The sequence below is a fragment of the Bos javanicus genome, chromosome 19 (assembly GCF_032452875.1).
Source record: "Bos javanicus breed banteng chromosome 19, ARS-OSU_banteng_1.0, whole genome shotgun sequence".
NCBI classification, from domain to species: Eukaryota; Metazoa; Chordata; class Mammalia; order Artiodactyla; family Bovidae; genus Bos; species Bos javanicus.
This window is the reverse complement of record NC_083886.1, coordinates 14062517-14083379: the sequence shown is the minus strand read 5'-3', so window position 1 is coordinate 14083379 and position 20863 is coordinate 14062517. Positions and strand designations below refer to the sequence as shown.

Genomic DNA, 20863 nt, shown 5'->3' with positions numbered 1-20863 from the left:
AGGTGGGAACTTGTTTAAAAATCCTGAAGATGAATATAAATAATACCAATGGTAGGAACTCAACTTAGGGCAACTTATTTATTATTGCTTCTTTCTCCAGCTGGTATGGAGGAAGAAGTGATTTGCATCACTTTGTTTTTACCCTTTTAGTGTGTTTAAAGGCCAGGTATATATATTTATAAATAAGTATTAAGAACACACATTCATAAATACACAAAATACTTAAAGAATTCTAGGAACAGTAGTAACACATAAGAGACATAAAACAAAGCAGTGGCGGTCCTTGGGGTAAATTCAGACTGTACTGACATAGCTAGACCACTCCATATAGGGGGCTCTGGGCTTACATGTTTCTCTTCTTTAAAAATATCACCATCATTTTACTCTTTTATTCTGGTGGACAACTCTTTTAGTTTCTTCTGGAATGAAAAGCTTTACAATTTTTTTCCAGTTTTTGTTGTGTTTTATTATCTCCCTTGGTCATTTAACACAATAATTAATTGAGAAAACTGTGATTTTTGAAGGAATCAAGGGTTTCCCAGAGAGAATAGTTAATATCACCTTTATGTTGGAACCATGTACTTCGGCAAGGAGGATTTGTTCTGATTTAAGTCCACAGAGATCACTCAGCTGTTTTTTTAAACCTGTGTACTTTTCATCCATATTCAGTCTTAGTCCATATCGTACAGGGGTAGTACCATCCAGCTTAATAACTAGTAAAGAGAAAAGATTTTTATTAGTAAAATTCAGGTTTCACTGAAAGCTTTATACCTGTGTGTGTGTGAGACTTGCAACTAGTAAACATTTGTCTAGAATTTTTATATGTACACACTACAACAGGTGGTGTTTAAAATAATATTAAGTAAAATCATTATTTTTGTATGTTCACCCAATAAAGAAGTGTGAGTGGCTTTGCAAGATTTTTCAAGAGAGCTTCTGGCACATTTAAAATTAAGAGAACTCAATGAGCACAAAAATGGACGCATGTTCAAGTCTTTCAAACCTCAAATCATGCCTGAAACCAGACTTGTTATCATTACAGAACATTGTAAATCAATTATACTCCAATAAAATTTTTAAAAAACTATAACATGCTGACTACCAATCTTTATGAGAACTCACTATAAACAAATGACTAAACTTACAAATTCAAGCTGACTGAATACAAGGTAAAAGACAAAGGAATTAAATAATGTTTCAGAACTTTGTGACCTACCTGTTATTTCTAAGTGCATGTAACTATCCATTGGTAGTGGCAAAGACAAAAAATTGAAAGGGTCAAATCGGACACTTATATGTCCACATGTCTTGCATTTGACTTGGGACCTTAGCTGCCCATGGAACAAATCCACAACAATTGATCTATTTCTCCTTAGATGATTATCCCAGGCCTAGCAAGAAAAAAGATGAGAGAACTTTTTTATCCCCTCCAAATTCAAAACATAAGCTTTTCTCCAAAAATTCAAGGCAATGGTTAAATATATTAGATTTAATGTCAAGATTATAATCCTTAATTTTTCCTTCAAAAATAAGCTTTCTGTCTACAGATTTTACAAATCAGGTATATAATTTTAAATATATTGCCTACTGAGAAAGTAAAGAAAACCAGTGATTGAATAGAATGTAATTCTTTTTTTTTCTGGCCACACCATGCAGCGCTCAGATCTTAGTTCCCTAACCAGGGATCCAACCTGGGCCCCCTGCAATGGAGCATGGACTCTGCCACTGGACTGCCAGGAAATTCCTTAGAATGTGTTTCTTTTTGCTCAATATATAAAATACTAAATTCAGATGAAAAAATCCTACTTTCTTTTCTTTCTTTTTACCATGGTAACAATGGTGAGTTCTTTGTCTATTAAAGGCACATAAAATATGCCTATTAGTCACTATACACATTACTTTAGCAATTATGGGGACTCCTAAAGTTCTACTGAATAATTATTCCTACATCCTCTCCCCAAAATGTGTGATGTGAAAAGGAAACGTTTTTCTATGTTCATTAACGATACTTTGTTTTGGGATTATAAAATTCCTTCATTTTCACAGTAAAATTCTGATCACAGAACAGTTTAGTTAGTGTTTAAGTTGCACAAAACTTATTTGGGGCCAGAATATTTTATCTGTGCTTACATTAGAAACTCAAAAGTGACAAACCTCTGCAGCTACTTCCCAATCTGGTCTGCCATCACTGTCCTTCAGTTCCACATATGGCTTCTCATGGACTCGGTTGAGATCTTCATGCAGACCATCCAAGAGAAAAGCCAGAAGTTCTTGGGAGTCTTGTTGCTGGAACCCATTAAACCTGGGAGCATATTTTGCTATGGTCCACTACAAATGTAAAAGGAATCAAATTCATTATTTGCTATCCCATAAAATTGAGACTGACCATACCCATAATTCAATCAGAGACATGAGAATAAGTAAACTATACAGTCCACAGTATTCTCCAGGCCAGAATACTGGAGTGGGCAGCCATTCCCTTCTCCAGGGGATCTTCCCAACCCAGGGATCGAATCCAGGTCTCCCACATTGCAGGCGGATTCTTTACCAGCTGAGCCACCAAGGAAGCCCAACAATACTGGAGTGCGTAGCCTATCCCTTCTCTAGCACATCTTTCCGATCCAGGAATCAAACTGGGGTCCCCTGCACTGTAGATGGATTCTTTACCAGCTGAGCTTCCAGGGAAGCCCAAACAATATAGTATTTAGTCTATTTCAGCAAATATATTTTGGATAATCAGGAAATCTTTCTAATCTTTATATCAAATGATGCTCCCCCAGCCCACTAAAAAAAGTATTATGGCCAGTCCTGTGTCCTGGTTTAGTATCAATATAGGCAAACAGTTCTTTAGGTACATGCTGCTAATTCACTTCAGTCGTGTCTGACTCTGTGTGACCCCCATAGATGGCAGCCCACCAGGCTCCCGTCCCTAGGATTCTCCAGGCAGGAACACTGGAGTGGGTTACCATTGCTATTTAAGATACAATATGAAAATATTAAAATAGCATTTGGTCACATTAGAAGATTCCCTGTTTTCTTTTACAGTTAGCTTTTCTGGTGTTGTTGTATCCTAACTTTTATTATTAGAGGCAGAATAGCCCAGTGTTCAACTGTGAAGACTTACTAACTAGCTTGTAACCTTGGATAGGCTACTTAACTGCTATTAGCCTTAGTTTCCTGAGCCATAAAATGGGGACTGTAACACTGCTTTATATTATGGGGCCATTTAGAAGATTAAATGAGTTAATACACATAAAGTAATCAGATAGTGGCTGGTAAGTGATAAGTAACCAAATTTTTAGCTACTATGATTATTAATTTTTAACCTAAAAAGCTTTTGCCTTGCCTTAAAAAAATTATTTATTTGACTTCACCAGGTCTTAGCTATAGCACACAGATCAATCTTCATTGTGACATGTGGGATCTAGTTCCCTGACCAGGGATCAAACCCAGGCCCCCTGCACTGGAAGCAAGGAGTCTAATAAGCCACTTGACCACCAGGGAAGTTCTCAACTTACTTTTAAATAAAGATAAAAAATAATCCAAACTTTACTAAAATTCACTATAAATAATATTAATGTAAAATTTGTATTCATTAATTACAGTCTTTCTTTCTGCTACTTTTTTTTTTGTTCTATGGATAGAACTAATTATCTTAGTAATGTTAAAAAGCTACTGACTCAGGGCTACCTTGCAGTTGGAATACTGATAATAATGAAGGACGAAAAAAGAAAAGTTTACTATATATCCAAGTAAAATACTTGATAAAATTTATAAATTTAGACTGTACTTCTGAACTTTTTCTATCTACTATGCCTATAAGAGTATTTTGCTTATAATTGAACAAGTAAAAGTTTATGTCTTATGAAAGACCCAAAAACATTAAGCTAAAATTAAAAGATAAATATAAAAAACAAAGAAAATTACTTAAACAGCTGCTTAAGACTTAATACCTTTATATTATTTTAACATGCTTACCCGAAGCTTTAATGGGGCGACATTTTTCTGAGTTCCACTCCAAAGCTCCTGTACTAAATCCCCATAGCATTTAGCCATATGCCCCTTCATACCAATGGGATTTGTCCTACAAGTTTGGGAGGAAAATGTATTGCTTAATGATTCTTATAAATCACAATCATGTGAACACAGAAATGCCTAGTATCTGTTTTCTCACATCAAAATACATTTTCAAAACAAGAGAAGCAACATTTGGTCCTTGTCCTTTAGTTGCTTCAATTGTGTCCGACTCTTTGCAACCCCATGGATTGTAGCCCACCAGGCTCCTCTGCCATGAAATTCTCAGGCAAGAATACAGGAGTGGGTTGCCATTTCCTTTTCCAGGGGATCTTCCTGACCCAGGTGGGTTCTTTACCAACCCATGTCTCATGTACTGGCAGGTGGATTCTTTACCACTGAGCCACTAGGGAAGCTTACTTCATGCTTAACAGGGCAAATAAGATGAAGAATTTTCTCCCTCAGGGTGAATAAAGAACAGATTTAGGTAATATTGGGTTCATATCAAAATTATAAAAGTTAAGAGCCAATGACTCAAGGAAGATTACCTGTTGAGTTCATAAAGATGTCTCCCTGAGATAAAATACTGTGTCAGTGGCTGCGTGTTACTAACACACTGGATGCTTGAATTCATGAAGCATGTATTTCCCAGGTTACTCAGACCTGTGGCCCCCTTTTCTGTCGGAACTGGAACAAACAATATGAGAACAGAAGCCTAGCTGCAGCAAGATGTCATAGACCAAACAGTTATCTGTATTCAATGCAATGATTTTTATACTTTTTCTAATCAGTTAGATGGAGATAATAATTTTCTGTTGGGTCTTGCAATGTTAAAGTAGAAGTTTTTCACGGAGCCTCACTGGCAATCATGATAATCTATTGGATCTATGCTCATTTGTACTCTGGAAGTAGCAATGATTCTCTTCAATTGCTCTGATGGTTTTTTAGAGTTCAAACAATTCTCTCCTAGAATTGTATCTTTTAAAATGAATAAATAATTTAATTGCAAGGTTAGAAAGAAATGTGATGCTTCAGGAAAAAGAAAAATAAGACGGGGCCTAATCACTATTGAGCTAGAAAGCTACAATTTGTTAACACTTCAACAGTTGAAAGAAGAAAACATAAAATAATACTTTTAAGATCATCTGTTTAAAAATAAATACAGTGGAAACTTACCCTTGTGTCTATCTATTTTACTACTGTTTGCTATAAAGGACATTTCTTCAGGCCAACTCATATCTTTGTTGCGAACTAGAAAGACAATAATGTGTTAATCTCTTATCCAATCAAATCACACCCACTCAAGTGTACTGTTTAAAAACAAAAACTTATTTCTAAACCAGAAACTGAAAAAAATTTTTTTTGTAATTGGCTCTGAAACCATTCCAATTCTTTAGATAGGGGGCTTTATAGTCAGTGATTAGAATTAATTAGTAAACTAATCCCTCAATTGCATACCTGAAGTAAAATTATACTCAACCTTCAATAGAAGGAATTAAAATTCTTAAGCCTAAAACACTGGAACTATCACAATTCTTTCTTCTTTCTTTTTTACAATTCTTTCTTAAATTGTGAAACTGCCGGAGTATTCATTTTAATACAAAGGCAGCTAGGAATGTTTCATGAATCTTGAGAAAAGACACACTAAGTTTTCAATGACTTATACATGCCAGTGTGTAAATGTATGTTACTCGAGCTAAGCTTTCTTGATCAGTGTTGAGGACTAATGAAAAGCCTGCATCACTAACAATGCAAGAATGTTAATCTCCTCATTCAAACTCAAGGAGGGAGCTTGAAAATTTTAATAAACTGTAAACTTATAACTGAATTCACTTGTTTTTACAACTGTTTCCACCCTTGCCAGATAATGAATGTAGACATGTTTTTCCTCTTAAAGCAATCTAAATAATATCCCATTACAAAAGGATTACATAAAGGTTTAATGGGTTTTCTTTACTATGAAGAAAACTGATCAAATACCAGCTGGAAAAACCTATAAAGTAGGCTTGTCATGCTCAGTTGCTCAGTCGTCTTCGACTCTTTGCAACATCATGGAATTTTCCAGGCAAGAACAAAGTAGGAGTAGGTTGCCATTTCCTGCTCCAGGGGATCTTCCCGACCCAGGGATCGAACCTGCATCTCCTGCATTGGCAGGTGGATTCTTTACCACTGCACCATCTGGGAAGCCCCATGAAGTAGATTATCGGTGAGTAATTAAACTTTTCATTCTTCCCCTAACAATCTAATACAGATGTATGCTTCCATCTTGTACCTTCAATTACCAGGTGCTGCTCATCCTGGATTTTCAAATATTCCAATCTGTGATCCTCATCATCCAGAAGAGTGAGGTAATTCTGTGTATGGAGGAGGAAATGTTTTGTTAATTTAATTACTAACTTTGAAACAAATGCCGAAATAAAAATGAATGACAATTTAAAAAATTCCCTGAAGGTACATGTACATAACTCATGTACAGACATTTAACATATTACAGTTATTCAAAAGTACTTATAATTTTGGTGGCAAAATGAGGGAAAGAATCTATACTCTGTAAACACATATTTTATATTTCTAAAAAAAATTATATCTGATTTTGGGGAGACCAGGAAAGACTGATCACACAAACCAAAATTCACTGAGGTTTAGATTTTCTAAACAGCTTACAGAAAAGAAGTTTTGATTAATATATAGTAAGTATATACTAAACTGAGTAAATGTGCTTGTATTCAAGATGGACCTTGATCACTAACTAGGAAATGAAAATGTAAAACCAAATGCCATGCAACAGAATTATACATTTTGTTGACACTCACCCTGTCTAAAGTGCTTGGAAAATTAACTCATCTAATTCTTACAACTATCCTAAGGGAAATATTATTATTTTCCCCATTTACTCATGGAAAAACTGTGACAGAGAGTTAAGGGACTTGTCCTTGGTTAGTTAACTAACAGGAGGGAGTCAGGACTTAATCCCTGGCAGGGAGGCTCCAGGAGCTGTGCTCTTAACTTTCTTTACTATACTGCTTCTCAGTTCTCAATGGTGACCAAAGAAAGATGTAAGAAAGAAGGAACTAGGGGATAAAGAGCCAGTTAAAACTACTTACCATCCAATTTCAGAGTAAAATAAAAACATATTGCATGTGTTAGAAAGAATACATAAATAATTAAAAGCACTGCCTCTAAGGAGAATGGAAGACAGAGGTCAGAGGATGGGAAGAATTTTCACCACATACTTTCGTATTGTTTGAATTTCAATATGTGTGTCCCTTACTTTAAGACAAATCTGAAATAAACTATTTGTTAAAAAGATGTATTTATTGTTACTTTATAATAATGAGTTTATAAGATTGTACTGTCCATGAACAATTAATGTAGACAAACCCTCCATACTTAGGAAACATGGATCTAACAAGGAGGACTTTCCTTGACTGACATGCCTCTTACCTCACTGTTGTATAGCCACAGGCGCATATCTTCCTCTTTGATGCGCAGCCTCTGAGATAGATATTCATGAATTTCCTTGATGGTCTGCATTCGACTAAAACAGCCTGTATAGGCTAAGACCCGCTTTAATGGTGCATTCGGAGAAGGGACATTTCCTATGGTCATAGTAATCACAGTAAGGAAAAAGGCAAATGTTAAAAAAAGAGAAAGCACCACTTTTAGTAATGGGGACCATACTATTTTAGGAAATAATAATGAGAAATAAGAATTACAGATTTAATAATTTTATAAATTAAGAAATTTTAAGAAGCTTTAAAATGAAGACAGGAGACCTAAGCGTCTTAGAGTAAGCCTTAACTTTGAAAGGAAGAACAACAAAATCAGACACGCAAATAATTGGCAGTATCTGGAATCCAAGAAGAGTGGCAAATATCAATGGGCACTGATTTCTTGGCTCTCAGCTGGGTCATACTCAATAGCAAAATCAAAACTCAGTGTTAAAGAATGGGGAAGAGTCTTAGACTGGGAAATGGGACTGGATTTGAATACCACAGAAGGATAATTGGATTCACCTGATCTACTTTCTTAAAATAAACTGTATTTGCATTGCTAATCCCTCACTCTCATTAAGTGGCCCAATTACCTGGTCCACTGTGGCACAATTACTCAAGAAACTTTTACTTAGAATTCTAAGTAGGCACAGATATTACATGGCCAACAGAGGTTTAAAATAAGCCAAGAAACGTCCCATGACAAAAAATAAACTGCCCTATCGAAAGGTACTAGGGAGAACCATAAAGGCCTGTCTACCCAATAAGAGGACAGTAGACATGACCTTGAATTCTTGAAGGGCTCAAAGTGCAAACAAAAAGAGGCATAAAGGGAAAGAGTAAAGACTAAAGGAAAAATGTATCAAGTCTAGCCATATATTTCAAAAGAAAAGGGGGATAAAATGACAAGAGATTATGGAAATCAAAAACAGGTTGCTAAAACCATCTGCTAAACCCTGGGTAACTATTCAGCCAAAAATCTAGACAAAAGCTGAAGCTTAAAATGGTCATCTCTGCCTATGGGAGATTATATTTAGTTCACTGAGCAACCCAAAACAAAAATACACTCAATGTATCAATATAATCTATCAAGGGTACAATTATACACTCCAGGTAATTTTCCACCCATTCAATGGTACCTTAGCTTTTTTCCCTCCCATTAAATGTGCTTTGAGTCTTTACTTACTAAACAGAGGAGAAAAGCACTGGCATCATCTACTTTTTCAGAGCTTCCAAGAATTAACTCACCTAAAATAGGCTGAAAAATCATTTAACAACGACTTCTGTAGCTTTGTCTATTAAAAAGGCTATCATTAAGTCATTGATAACTGTAGTAAGGTTTGGAAACCTGTCACTTCAAAAGGAATAAATTGTGTGCTTAATCACTCAGTCGTGTCCGACTCTGTGACCCCGTGGACTATGGCCCTGCCAGGCTCCTTTGTCCACGGGGATTCTCCAGACAAGAATACTGGAGTGGGTTGCCATGCCTTCCTCCAGGGGATCTTCCCAACCCAGAAACTGAGCTCAGGTTTCCTGCATTTCAGGCAGGTTCTTTACTGTCTCAGAAACCAGGGAAGCCGAAAAGAAATAAAAGAGCCCAGTAAATAGCTGTGATAAATTAGAAAGAAAGATGAAAACTATGTATGGAGAACAAAACCCAACTACGATTAACTTTTAAACTCTAGCAAAGCAAATCATTTACTATCAGCAAGCAAAGGATAATCCTAGAAGAAAACAAAAGGGCAAATTTCTCTAAATACACAATCAGAGGATTAGTTATAAGATTACAGCAAGAAAGCATATTTTTATAAACTTCAAAATGATTAATGATTGATTTCATAACTAATTAGTAAGAAATAAAATTTCAAATTAAGAACAAATTTGGAGCATAATGACTATACAGTTGTAGGATTCATAAGCATTTGCTAGTGTCCAAGTCAATTTCTATTGTCCTAAGCCATATAAAGAAATTTATTTGAATTCTAGACAGTTTTTGTAGCATAGCTCATTAAGCAGGCCGCCACTTATTATACATAATTTCATACTTTTGAATAGCACCAACAAATCTAGTGGAATTTACAGAAGCAGCAAAAATCTAGGATCAGCACAAGAGTTATAAAGAATACTTACTAAAAGCGCAACAACACATCTTGCCTCTCATGATATCTTTCAAAGAGAATTGAAAAAGATATGTACTATGGGTGCCATGAAAGAAAGGCAAATACTATTGATATTATTCAATGGAAAATTAAATTAAGAGTGTTTCAGAGAGATTCTTATTTCACTGTTTTTTGATTATAATGTGTTACCTAAAGACAAAGTTTGAGGGCACTGCTTTGGCATAATTCTTACCAAACAGTACATGTAAGAATTTCCATATATTATCTGAATATAATCTTTAATGATGAAATAAAACTAATCCTACTAAATTTCAAAGAAGGGATGATACTTACAGGGTTGGTTTGGGTTCATAGGTGGTTTTTGCAATAATAAGTTATAGCGATTATAATAACATTATGGCATTGTTAACATAGTCTGAGATTTTGTGTAAATGGATGAACTCATTATTTTTGCTGAAGAACTATTTCAAATATTTGTAATGCAAAAGCATAGAGCAAGCCTGGCCCATCGGTAAAATTTAACCTCAGAGAGAAATCAAAAGGGAACTTTTTGCATCTATCACATTAAAATGAAAACTTATTTATATATCATTTTGATAGGCTTGATGTTTTCGAAGAAAATGTTCACTTTCATTCTTAAAAACAGATCTTTTCCTTTGTATTATCTGTTATAAAGGCTCCTTGGGCCTAGCACGAGAAATATATCATGTTTTATTACAAAAACCCCCCAAAACAAAAAACTCAAAACACACACACAAGAAGAGGATATTGCAGAAGAAATTAATTCTTAGAAATCTGAGTGGAGTTGAAAAGAACAGCCACTGGCTGGCAGACTCTAACTGAGGTCAAGCACATAATTTACAATGGCTTGTTCTCAAAGAAACAAAGTATATAAAATTCATTTCTGCTTATTATCTTTGTATGTTTGCAAGCCAGAAAAGGAAACAACCCTTTTCATTTGCTGCTGGGACTTTGCCTCTACCCCAGCTAGTCTTGCGCATGACCGTAGATCTAAGGCCCATAAGAGATTTTCTGATTCTGTATGAAAACAGATGAAAATGTGTATTAGTAATAGTGGCACCAGGCTTGGAGCAAATTGGTTTTCATTTTTATTTTTTTCAAGGAAATGCACGGTATTCTTGCTGCATTCTTAAGTTACCTCTTGGTAAATGCTGAGGAAACACTCTCAGGCTCATCATACCCATATTCACCCAGATGTTAGACTGCTGTGTCCGAGTGGCAGGCTGCTGTCTCAGGAAGAGAAGATAGCGAGGAAACAATTCCAGTTCTGGGATTTCTGTCTTGCTATTTTTGATCACCTGTTGTTTTAAAATATATGAAGTGATCACTATAAAAGAAATAAAACCTGCCATTTTTTACCTAATTTCTGAGATTTACTTTCAAAATGAAATGTTCAAAAGCTTCACTGCCTATAGGTCAGAAAGTCACCAGTTTACATGACATGGGTTTATAGGCCCTCAGGCTCCTGCATCTAAGTCCATTTTCCAGGATTAGGATTCCTGGTAGGTATTTTCTCCCCCTTCATTTAAAAGCAAGTAATATCAATATTAAAGGGAAAATCTTAAATATTATCTACAATTCTAGTATTTTCACACAATAAGTCTTTTCACTTTTGCATATCTCATATAGAAAAATGATGTTCTTTTAGAGGACAAATTCTTACGAATGGAGTCAAAAGTAAAAAAGTACAGGATTATTCATCAATCTTGCCTGGGGAGTCCCAAGGACAGAGAAGCCTGGAGGGATAGTCCATAGGGTCACAAAAGTCGGACAAGATTAAAATCACTGAGCACACACACATTCATGTCATTAACTGCATAAGTTATATGGCCACCCAAAATGCAGCAATTTACAATATTCCCCGAATTATATGAATGTATTACTGTCACAAAACCTTATCACTGGACATGACTTTAATTTCTTTAATACATATAAAGAATATTTTAAATGTACTTTAAATTGTATTTCTTGTATTAGTAGTGAGAACAAAAATGTTTCCATGTTAAAATTTACTATCTATGTTTTCTTTAACTGGACTGTTCATATACTTTTTTGTCTATGATTAAAACAACTAAATTGGATGTACTAAACTGAAAGTCACATGGTTAAAACAGCCCTCACGGGCTCCACAACACAGGCTCAGTAGTGCGGCACATGGAGTATAGTTCACCAGTGGCATGTCGGATATATTCATCAGGACAGGGGCTGAACCCATGTCCTCTGCATTGGCAGGTGGATTCTCAACCACTGGGCCTCCAGGGAAGTCCTCAAACTCTCTAAAACATAAAATCTTACAGAATCTTTAACAACCTCAAGTAATTGGGCTTTCATTTTCTTTTGCTTTAGAAATCAATGTATTCTGCAACGGAGCATTTTTTAATATCAAGAGGGGGCAGTAAAGAGCCAGATAAAAACAATGATACAAACCAAACCTTTAGGACTATTTCTTTAAAGTATTCTGCATGTTCTGATATGCTATATATACTACAAAAGCTCCACTTGTAAGCTTTATCAACTACTATTTAAATAATAAGCAGTAAAAGGAGCTCTCCCCAACAGTAAGACCAATGGAGAAAAACAAAAGTCTCTCCATTTCTTCTAGAGTCACTGAGAGCTACAAATTGTAGCCAACAGTCAAATTTTCTTAGGACTTCAGTTTAACTGTGATTTGGGGAAAGATCAATAATTCTGTACCTGTAGTTATCAGGCTACAGAGAAAACATACTTTTGGCAGAATCTGAACTGATAATGAAGTAACTTTTATTAATGTGTAGATTACTTTTCAAGATAAGTGAATTTGTGAGCAAATTATAGATCAACAAATTCTTATACATTCATGCATAATCAAACATATATACATATTTATTTACATTTTAATTATTCTTGTCTATGAACTAATTGAACTACAACTGGATAACAATAAATGGATTCCATTTACAGGAATTTATCTTAAAGAAATCATCACACGTTGGAAAAGAGAATATTCACCAGAAAATCGTTTTAAACAACGAAAATCTAGATGCAAACTAATTGTCTATCCATGGTGATTGGTTAATAAATTATGTTATTAACCTAGAAAGATATCAATAACATCTATCTTAGATTGAAAAGATTACAAGACAGCAAGCATAATATGATTCAATTTCATAAAATTATTTATATTAATTTGTACATGAATAGGCACAGAGGAATGTTTGGGAAGACATACACTGAAATGTTAATAGTAATTACTTCTTAAGGAGTAGGATATGGTTTTTATTTTCTTTGTTCTTTTTTACTTTGCTCAATTTGTCAACGAGCTTGTTCACAAGAATTAAAGTTATATTTTTAAAAAATGGTGTGATTTACGTAAACATGGCGATGAAAGTATTGATTTTTAACCTTGCTGTGGCAAATATATTTAGTATTCTTTAACGTGGAACACCATACTTTAAGTGTTTTTATAGCAATTTTTCCTGAAATCAGGCAAATTATCATATTTAGAGGTGAAAAAATATTGTCAAACCAGCAAATGAAGCTTTAATGTAGTAAAATGGTAGCTTAACTAATATTTATCTGATATCAATGTTAAAAAGCATGACCTTTTGTGAGGCTTTGAAAAAACTCATTTAATAATTATAATGATGATGACAGCAGCAACAGGCAAAATTTGCTACTGACCATTACTATAACTCAGATGCTGTGCTAATCATATGCATTATTTACTTATCAAAACAAGTCTAATGAGGTAGATACTATTGTTAACTCCATTTTACAGAAGAGGAAACTAAGATTTAGAGATTAAAACACTGATGCTTTTGAACTGTGGTGTTGGAGAAGACTCTTGAGAGTCCCTTGGACTGCAAGGATATCAAGCCAATAAATCCTAAAGGAAATCAGTCCTGAAGCTTCCTGATGTGAAGAACGGACTCACTGGAAAAGAGCCTGATGCTGGGAAAGACTGGAAGGCAGGAGAAGGGACGACAGAGGATGAGATGGTTGGATGACATCACCGACTCGATGGACATGAGTTTGAGTAAGCTCCAGAAGTTGGTGAAGGACAGGGAAGCCTGGTGTACTGCAGTCCATGGGGTAGCAAAGAGTTGGACACGACTGAGCAACTGAACTGAACTGAACTCAATGTGAATTCAGGCAGACTCTAAAATATCAAACTGCATCTATCTATCCATCTATCCATCAAACATCTATCCAATTATCACAATGATTCCCTTACAGGTACAGAATATTAGATAGAGCAGGAAAGTCCCAGAAATTAAGTGATTAATTCAAGGACTACCCCAAACCCCAATAAATAAAGAATATGTATGCATTTACATCTACGTATATTCATATTTACATGTAACTACCTAGGAGTTCTGTTGATAAATATAGTAAAAACCTTTTGGAGCCAACAAATACAAACCGTAAATTCCTGATTAAGATTTAAACATAATTTTTGTAAATATAATTATTAATAACAAAATCATTATAAAATTATAGACTATGGATATACAGCAGAGTTTCACTCTTTGGAAGTGATCTAACTTACTATATCTTATCTATGTAAAACCTTCCTGGTATAAAAAAGTTCTAGTTTGGACATTATATAAGGGAGAGTGTTTTTTGATATGGCAAAAGAATCTGCTTATAAAGTATTTTACTGCATCAATAATGTAAAGAGTATTTAAGGCAATGAATACTGCTGTTTACTGTATAAGCAAAATGATGCTGTAGAGTTAACTAATATTTTCATGTTACACACTCCAAGCCCTTTAAATTACTTCAGAGCATTTCACTTATGCTCTAAATGACTCATTCTAATAATGGTCACGATCAGAATTCACTGGCTTTGAATTCTTACTATCATCTATTGTGATCTTGTTATGTCCCTCCTTCAAAAAGACAAACCTCAAAATCCAGAACAGCTAAGTGGATGTCTGTGTGGCTAATGGGAATAACAATTTTAGAAATAACATCTGCACCACTGTTTCTATATTCACTGAACTTCTTGGCACTGGCTCTCAGACTTCTGCTCCAGTCTAAGTTCTGCATTATCTAAAGTTTGTGTTTATGTGGATGACTTATGTAATTGCCTAGCCTCATAATTCCTTGACTCTATTTAGTCCAGTGATTATTTCCTTCGCTTTATATAAGTTGCCCATTCCCAAAGGAATATCATTTTGTGGTTAGAACCTAATACAGTGCTCAATAAATGTATGAGTAAATGAGTGAATGAACATAAAAGAACCTAAAATTTATTCAACTAATTTGAACAGGTATTGAAAGCTCTATCATGGTTAAGAGCTAATTTGTGGGTAGTGAGGTTCACATAGTGAATTAATAGAAGGCCCTATTATAAATGCTGCTTATATAAGGCAATACTGGCTGTACTTACAGGTCTAGGTAGGGCCAGGTTTGCTCCATACCAATGATAAAGTGCTCTCCATACAGGTTCTGGAACCATCTCATAATCTCTTCCATGGATCAGCTGTGGGGTTCGTTTTAATCGTCCTCCTTCTAGTGTTAATGATGTAGCCTTAGAAAGAATGGAATGTAAATGTTGACTCTTTTTTTTGGCCCCACCTCTTGTCTTGTGGGATCTTAAGTTTCCTGACCAGGGATGGAACCCAGGCCCACAGCAGTGAAAGCTCGGAGTCCTAACCACTGGACTGTCAGGGAATTCCCCCAAATGTTGGATTTAAAATTAGTCTCTTGTGTTTTAACAAAACCTAGTTGCCACTCCAGTGTTCTTGCCTGGAGAATCCCAGGGACGGGGGAGTCTGGTGGGCTGCCGTCTCTGGGGTCGCACAGAGTCGGACACAACTGAAGCGACTTAGCAGCAACAGCAGACACAGGAAAATAAACACATGTCACTACTCAGTTTTACATTACTAGAAAAAAAAAAGAATTTTCTAAAAGGTTTTTATTTTGAACTTTCAAAATAAACTATTTAAGAAAGGAAACTCAAGGTAAATCACTTGAAAGAAAATCACTGGAACATTTGAAAATATTAAGGATGGCTTTCATAGACTTCTTTCCAACAGTAAAAAGTATTATTATTTTTTAAAAAAGCTTTTTTCATATACATGTGAAACTACATTTTCATAGCAGCTGTTCTAAGTAAGAAAAATAACATTTCCAAGGATCACTAAACTGAGTCCATGCAAGTAGTAAGTCATAAAATACTCTCATAGAAACATTTCTATCTACAACGGGTTAATAAAATGAATCACAAACATTTTCTGTGTGCTGAACTCTTTAGAATGAAATGTATTAGCAACTTGAAAGAGATGTCAAATTACTTACCTTTACTGGTTCTTGAGTTACTAGTGGCTGGTTATCAATAGCCCCTGGCTTCTGAGGATTGAGGTGCAACAAAATATTCCCATTGGCTCCTAGTAAACACTGGTTGTTATTGTCAGAAGTGTTATGTTGTCGAGCAAAGCACATGTCTGTTCCTGGTGTGGCAGAATACAGAAAACCTGTAAAAGACAAAGAAGACGGAATCTCTGTTTTATTATACATAAAATAGGCTTGAAGATATGAACTCAATGTCCATGTATTAGGTTAATGCTATTATTCTGTGGACATGTCAGTACAGTCTTAGATTCTGTAATTGTGTAGAAGACACAGAGGTATTCCTTTCTGGAAAATACCTAGAATAACACTAGGTAGAATAAAAGTTTTAAAAGCTATTATCAAATGAACATTTGGCCAGACTCCTAGAATATCTAATAATTCACAAGAATTCTATGTCCTCTGATAGGAAAGGAAGAAGTATAGCCAAGTAGCTGGACTCTCCCATACCTTTCCTTAATTCTCTTCTGCCCGCAAAGGTTCTTAGTAGATAAGGGTGATAACAAGTCTCTAAACCAAAGAGCAGGCGCAAAAACAAGAATGCCAACAGGAGAATGGAGAATGCTAGGACAGAAGAAACTGTCCCCTAATAAATCTATTTGAAAGGAAGGCATGGATGTTACAACAGAAAAATATATACAGGAAAATGATTGATAAGTCTGACTGAAGAGTTGTGAACCTGAATGGCATCTTAAGGTATTGCAACTCTCAACCACATGTAATCTCTGGTAAACATTCTAGTCATCAACCACTTTTAACCTTCTACTTGTGGTGCTGCTCCGCATGTGGACAGCACAGAGCTGAGCTGTGTGCAGAGAGAGCATATATCAAAAAGGACCTGAGGGAGGGTCAAGAAACAGTGAAGAGCTGATCAAAGACAGCACTTTTTTTTTTTTAATTTTATTTTATTTTTAAACTTTACATAATTGTATTAGTTTTGCCAAATATCAAAATGAATCCGCCACAGGTATACATGCGTTCCCCATCCTGAACCCTCCTCCCTCCTCCCTCCCCATACCATCCCTCTGGGTCATCCCAGTGCACTAGCCCCAAGCATCCAGTATCGTGCATCGAACCTGGAGAGCACTTTTAGGACTGCTGAGTGATCTCTATAATAACATCAGATGGGGAAAGAGAGCACCGAAGAACTGATGCTTTTGAACTGTGGTGTGGAGAAAGCTCTTGAGAGTCCCTTGGATGGCAAGGAGATCAAACCAGTCAATCCTACAGGAAATCAGTCCTGAATACTCACTGGAAGGACTCATGCTGAAGCTGAAGCTTTAATACTTTGGCCATCTGATGCAAAGAACTGTCTCATTGGAAATGACCCTGATGCTGGGAAAGATTGGAGGCAGGAGGAGAGGGGGACAACAGAGGATGGGATGATTGGATGGCATCACTGACTCCATGGACATGAGCTTGAGCAAGCTCTGGGGGTTGGTGATGGACAGGGAAGTCTGGCATGCTGCATTCCATGGGGTTGCAAAGAGTCAGACACGACTGAGCGACTAAACCGAACTGAGATTCTACAAGGAGTTCTGTAAAGAAAATGCTGCTGCTGCTATTGCTGCTAAGTCGCTTCAGTAATGTCTGACTCTGTGCGACCCCACAGACGGCAGCCCACCAGGCTCTCCTGTCCCTGGGATTCTCCAGGCAAGAACACTGGAGTAGGTTGCCATTTCCTTCTCCAATGCATGAAAGTGAAAATTGAAAGTGAAGTCGCTCAGTTGTGTCCGACTCTTAGTGACCCCATGGACTGCAGCCCACCAGGCTCCTCCGTCCATGGGATTTTCCAGGCAAGAGTATTGGAGTGGGGTGCCATTGCCTTCTCCGGTAGAGAAAATGCTAGCTCTGTTCAATTTGCCTTCTTACTCCACAGAAAAGGGAGAAGAAAAATCTCAAAGGTGAAACAACAGAATAAGACTGAGAGTCCTGGAGAATAACAGGAATCAACTAAATTCATTTGGGCCAAAATATAGCAAAGTGCCTTCCAGATAAGTGTAAAACTACTAAGTTTTAGGTAGGTATCAACAACCAAAAGGGATTATGGGCAACATTATCAATTCTTTCTAAATATGTTGACAAAATAACTCCCAAATTCCAGCCTGGAATGTCTGAATCTAATATGAGGATGCATTTGATCCAATGAAGGTGCGCTATGGTTAGAGTTCTGGAGATAAAAATTTAGATTTTCTTCAAAAATGGCTTCTCTAATCTAAATTTATTGACAAAATGATTTAATAACAATATGGAAAGATTGACCTCATCAATGAAAACTGTGAAAATATTTTCAAATTGAGAGATTAATGATGTATAATATACAAGAGTTCATCTTTGTAAAGCTACTAATATATTCAAGAATCTGTTAATTGACTATTTCATTCAAAACCTGTTTCTGTGAATGGAAGCCTGATGCCCATATCCCACCAAGCATACTCTCTGACAAACTGTACCACTTTAAGAAATGACCCTGCCTAAACCTCATGGAAAATAAGTTGTACTGACCACTGCCAGCAGTTTCTGAGGCTTCAGATGCACTAGAAACGTTGTCTGAAAATTTTTCTTCGGTGGTGTTCATGTAACTTGGGCTGCCTCCTCCAATTCTATCTTCACTCTGCTCTATAGGATGTACTGTTGTTCCAAATGAGTATTTTCCTCCATTCAGCACAGATGATGGCTCAATCACCACAGGGCTGGCATCCTAAAAACCATGAAGTCAGAAATTAAGAGGTAAAATTCAATAATCTGACAATTATGCAGCCTTCAAAAATGAATCCCCCAACTGTCTACTGTTTCTAATTCTCCTGTGGCTGGCTATGGCACTTAAAACATTTGGATGTATAACTGAGTTTTAATTTCTTCAAAGAAGAATAGTGTATATAAGTAAAACTGGTAAGGTAGAAGGGGAACAGACTGAAGCGACCCTGTACCACATAAAGTAATTTAGACTTTATTCTGCTCAAAGTTGAAAATCATGGAAGGTTTTTATCAATATTAAAAAGCTAAATAGTATTTATTCTTTTATTATTAAAGATTACATTGTTATTATAGGAAATACAGAAAAACATGAAGAAACTAAACATCACAAGTACTCAGATTCCATCACTTAGCATTAACTATAGTTGACATTTTGATGTGTTTCCTTTATTTTTTGTGACTGAACATATACACATATCTATAAAAAATAAATGTAGGGGATATGGTTAGAATTAAGGGCAGGGTACTGACCTACCAGCTATGCAGCCTTTCATAAAATAAACTTACAAGCCTCAGTTTCTTTATAGGTAAAAACTAGGATATTAGTATCTCAGAGTTATATGAAGATTACATGAGTGACACATGTAAAATGCCTGGCATTTAGTAAATATAAACTATCCTTCTGGTTGTTGTCAGAAAACACATTTTAAATACAGCATATTGCTTCTTTTTCTTTCACTTGACATTATATTGACAGGATTTTTCTGTGAGAGGCTTCTAAATAGGGGATAGTATAATCCAGTTTTTGTTTTAAAAATAACTCTATAGTGTGCAAAAAGCAGGTAGAAAGTGAAAACTGAGACACAAGTTAGAAGACTTCTATAATAATTTAGGCAGGAGATGCTGAGATACTCAACCATAAAGCTAGAACCAGAAATAAGGAGATGGAGAGAGAGCATGGATTCAGGAGGAAAAAAAAAAAAAGTGGCAATTAATTGTGTATGAAAGAAGGGCACAGATAATTCCAAAGTAGAACATGAGATGCTGACTTAGACGACTAGATGGGAGTTGACATCTTCATCAGATAAGGTGTATAAGTGAATGGGATTGTTTTGGGAATGAGCTTACTCTGGTTTGAGATTCTGTGGACATTTGAGTCTATTGCTCAGGACAGAGTATGAGATGAGATATAGATTGGGGACTATATAGATTTCTGGAAACACAAGAATATGGCATATGTAGAATAAGGAGAGAACAGTATTTATAGGATTGGTGGCAGAAGAATCTAGGAAGGATACTGAGTCTGGATGACCAGAGAAAAATCAGGAGAGGCAGCTTCCCAGGTGGCACTAGTGGTAAAGAATCTGCCTGCCAACGCAGGAGATGCAGATTCAATCCCTCTGTCGGTTGGGAAGATGCCCTGGAGGAGGAAAATGGCAACCCACTCCAGTATCCTTGCCTGAAAAATTCCATGGAAGAGGAGCCTGGCTGACTACATGCAGTACATGGGGTCAGAAAAAGTCAGGCACGTATGAGTGACTGAAAACACACACAGAGCCCTAGAAGCAGAGGCAGCTTGCATAGAACTATTTTCTACTAAGCTTATTTGTGAGGAAAAAAAAAAAAAAATCAGTGAACAAAAAACACACAGAAAAACAGAGAGAACTAAGATTGAGGAGAAGCAGAAAGGAAGGTGCTATGAGAATATGTATCTGTGAGTCCTTTTAAAAGATCAGGATATTTTTAAGTGAAGGTAAAGACTAAAGGTGCTAACCAGTAGAAAAAGGTCCCAGAGGCATCTGAGGAGACAGACAGCATGGCTAGAGGAAGTAAAGTGGTATTCAGTAAACAGCAACATAAATTTTAGTAGATGAAACTGATGAATATCCAGATGGAGGGCTTGAAGGCACCACTTAGAAAGTAACTAACTGAATGAAACTCCAAGTCACAGCATAGCAATAGCACAGTGGAAGCTTTAGATTCTTTTTATACAATTATAGCATCCCTGTGAAGTTGCTCGGTTGTGTCTGACTCTTTGCAATCCCATGGACTGTAGCCTACCAGGCTCCTCTGTGCGTGGAATTTTCCAGGCAAGAGTACTGGAGTGGGTTGCCATTTCCTTCTCCAGGGGATCTTCCCGACCCAGGGACTGAACCCAGGTCTCCCGCATTGCAGGCAGAT

The 20863-nt window shown here is 36.2% G+C and overlaps 1 protein-coding gene across 2 annotated transcripts in view; it reads right to left on the bottom strand.

The window, feature by feature from the left end:
• The window catches only part of USP32 (ubiquitin specific peptidase 32), a 204501-nt gene that overhangs the window by 23787 nt on the left and 159851 nt on the right, over positions 1-20863 (bottom strand). Inside the window, exons 13-24 of one of the 2 annotated variants that reach the window (XM_061390239.1) lie at positions 18491-18686; positions 15935-16110; positions 15024-15164; positions 10830-10947; positions 7459-7613; positions 6287-6368; positions 5191-5265; positions 4563-4701; positions 3979-4084; positions 2155-2328; positions 1217-1391; positions 562-713 (exon numbers count right to left, since the gene is read on the bottom strand). In XM_061390239.1, coding sequence (XP_061246223.1) covers positions 562-713; positions 1217-1391; positions 2155-2328; positions 3979-4084; positions 4563-4701; positions 5191-5265; positions 6287-6368; positions 7459-7613; positions 10830-10947; positions 15024-15164; positions 15935-16110; positions 18491-18686 — 1689 coding nt within the window. Of the gene's footprint in view, positions 1-561; positions 714-1216; positions 1392-2154; positions 2329-3978; positions 4085-4562; positions 4702-5190; positions 5266-6286; positions 6369-7458; positions 7614-10787; positions 10948-15023; positions 15165-15934; positions 16111-18490; positions 18687-20863 lie in introns of both variants that reach the window. The other variant, XM_061390240.1, reaches the window with a different exon arrangement.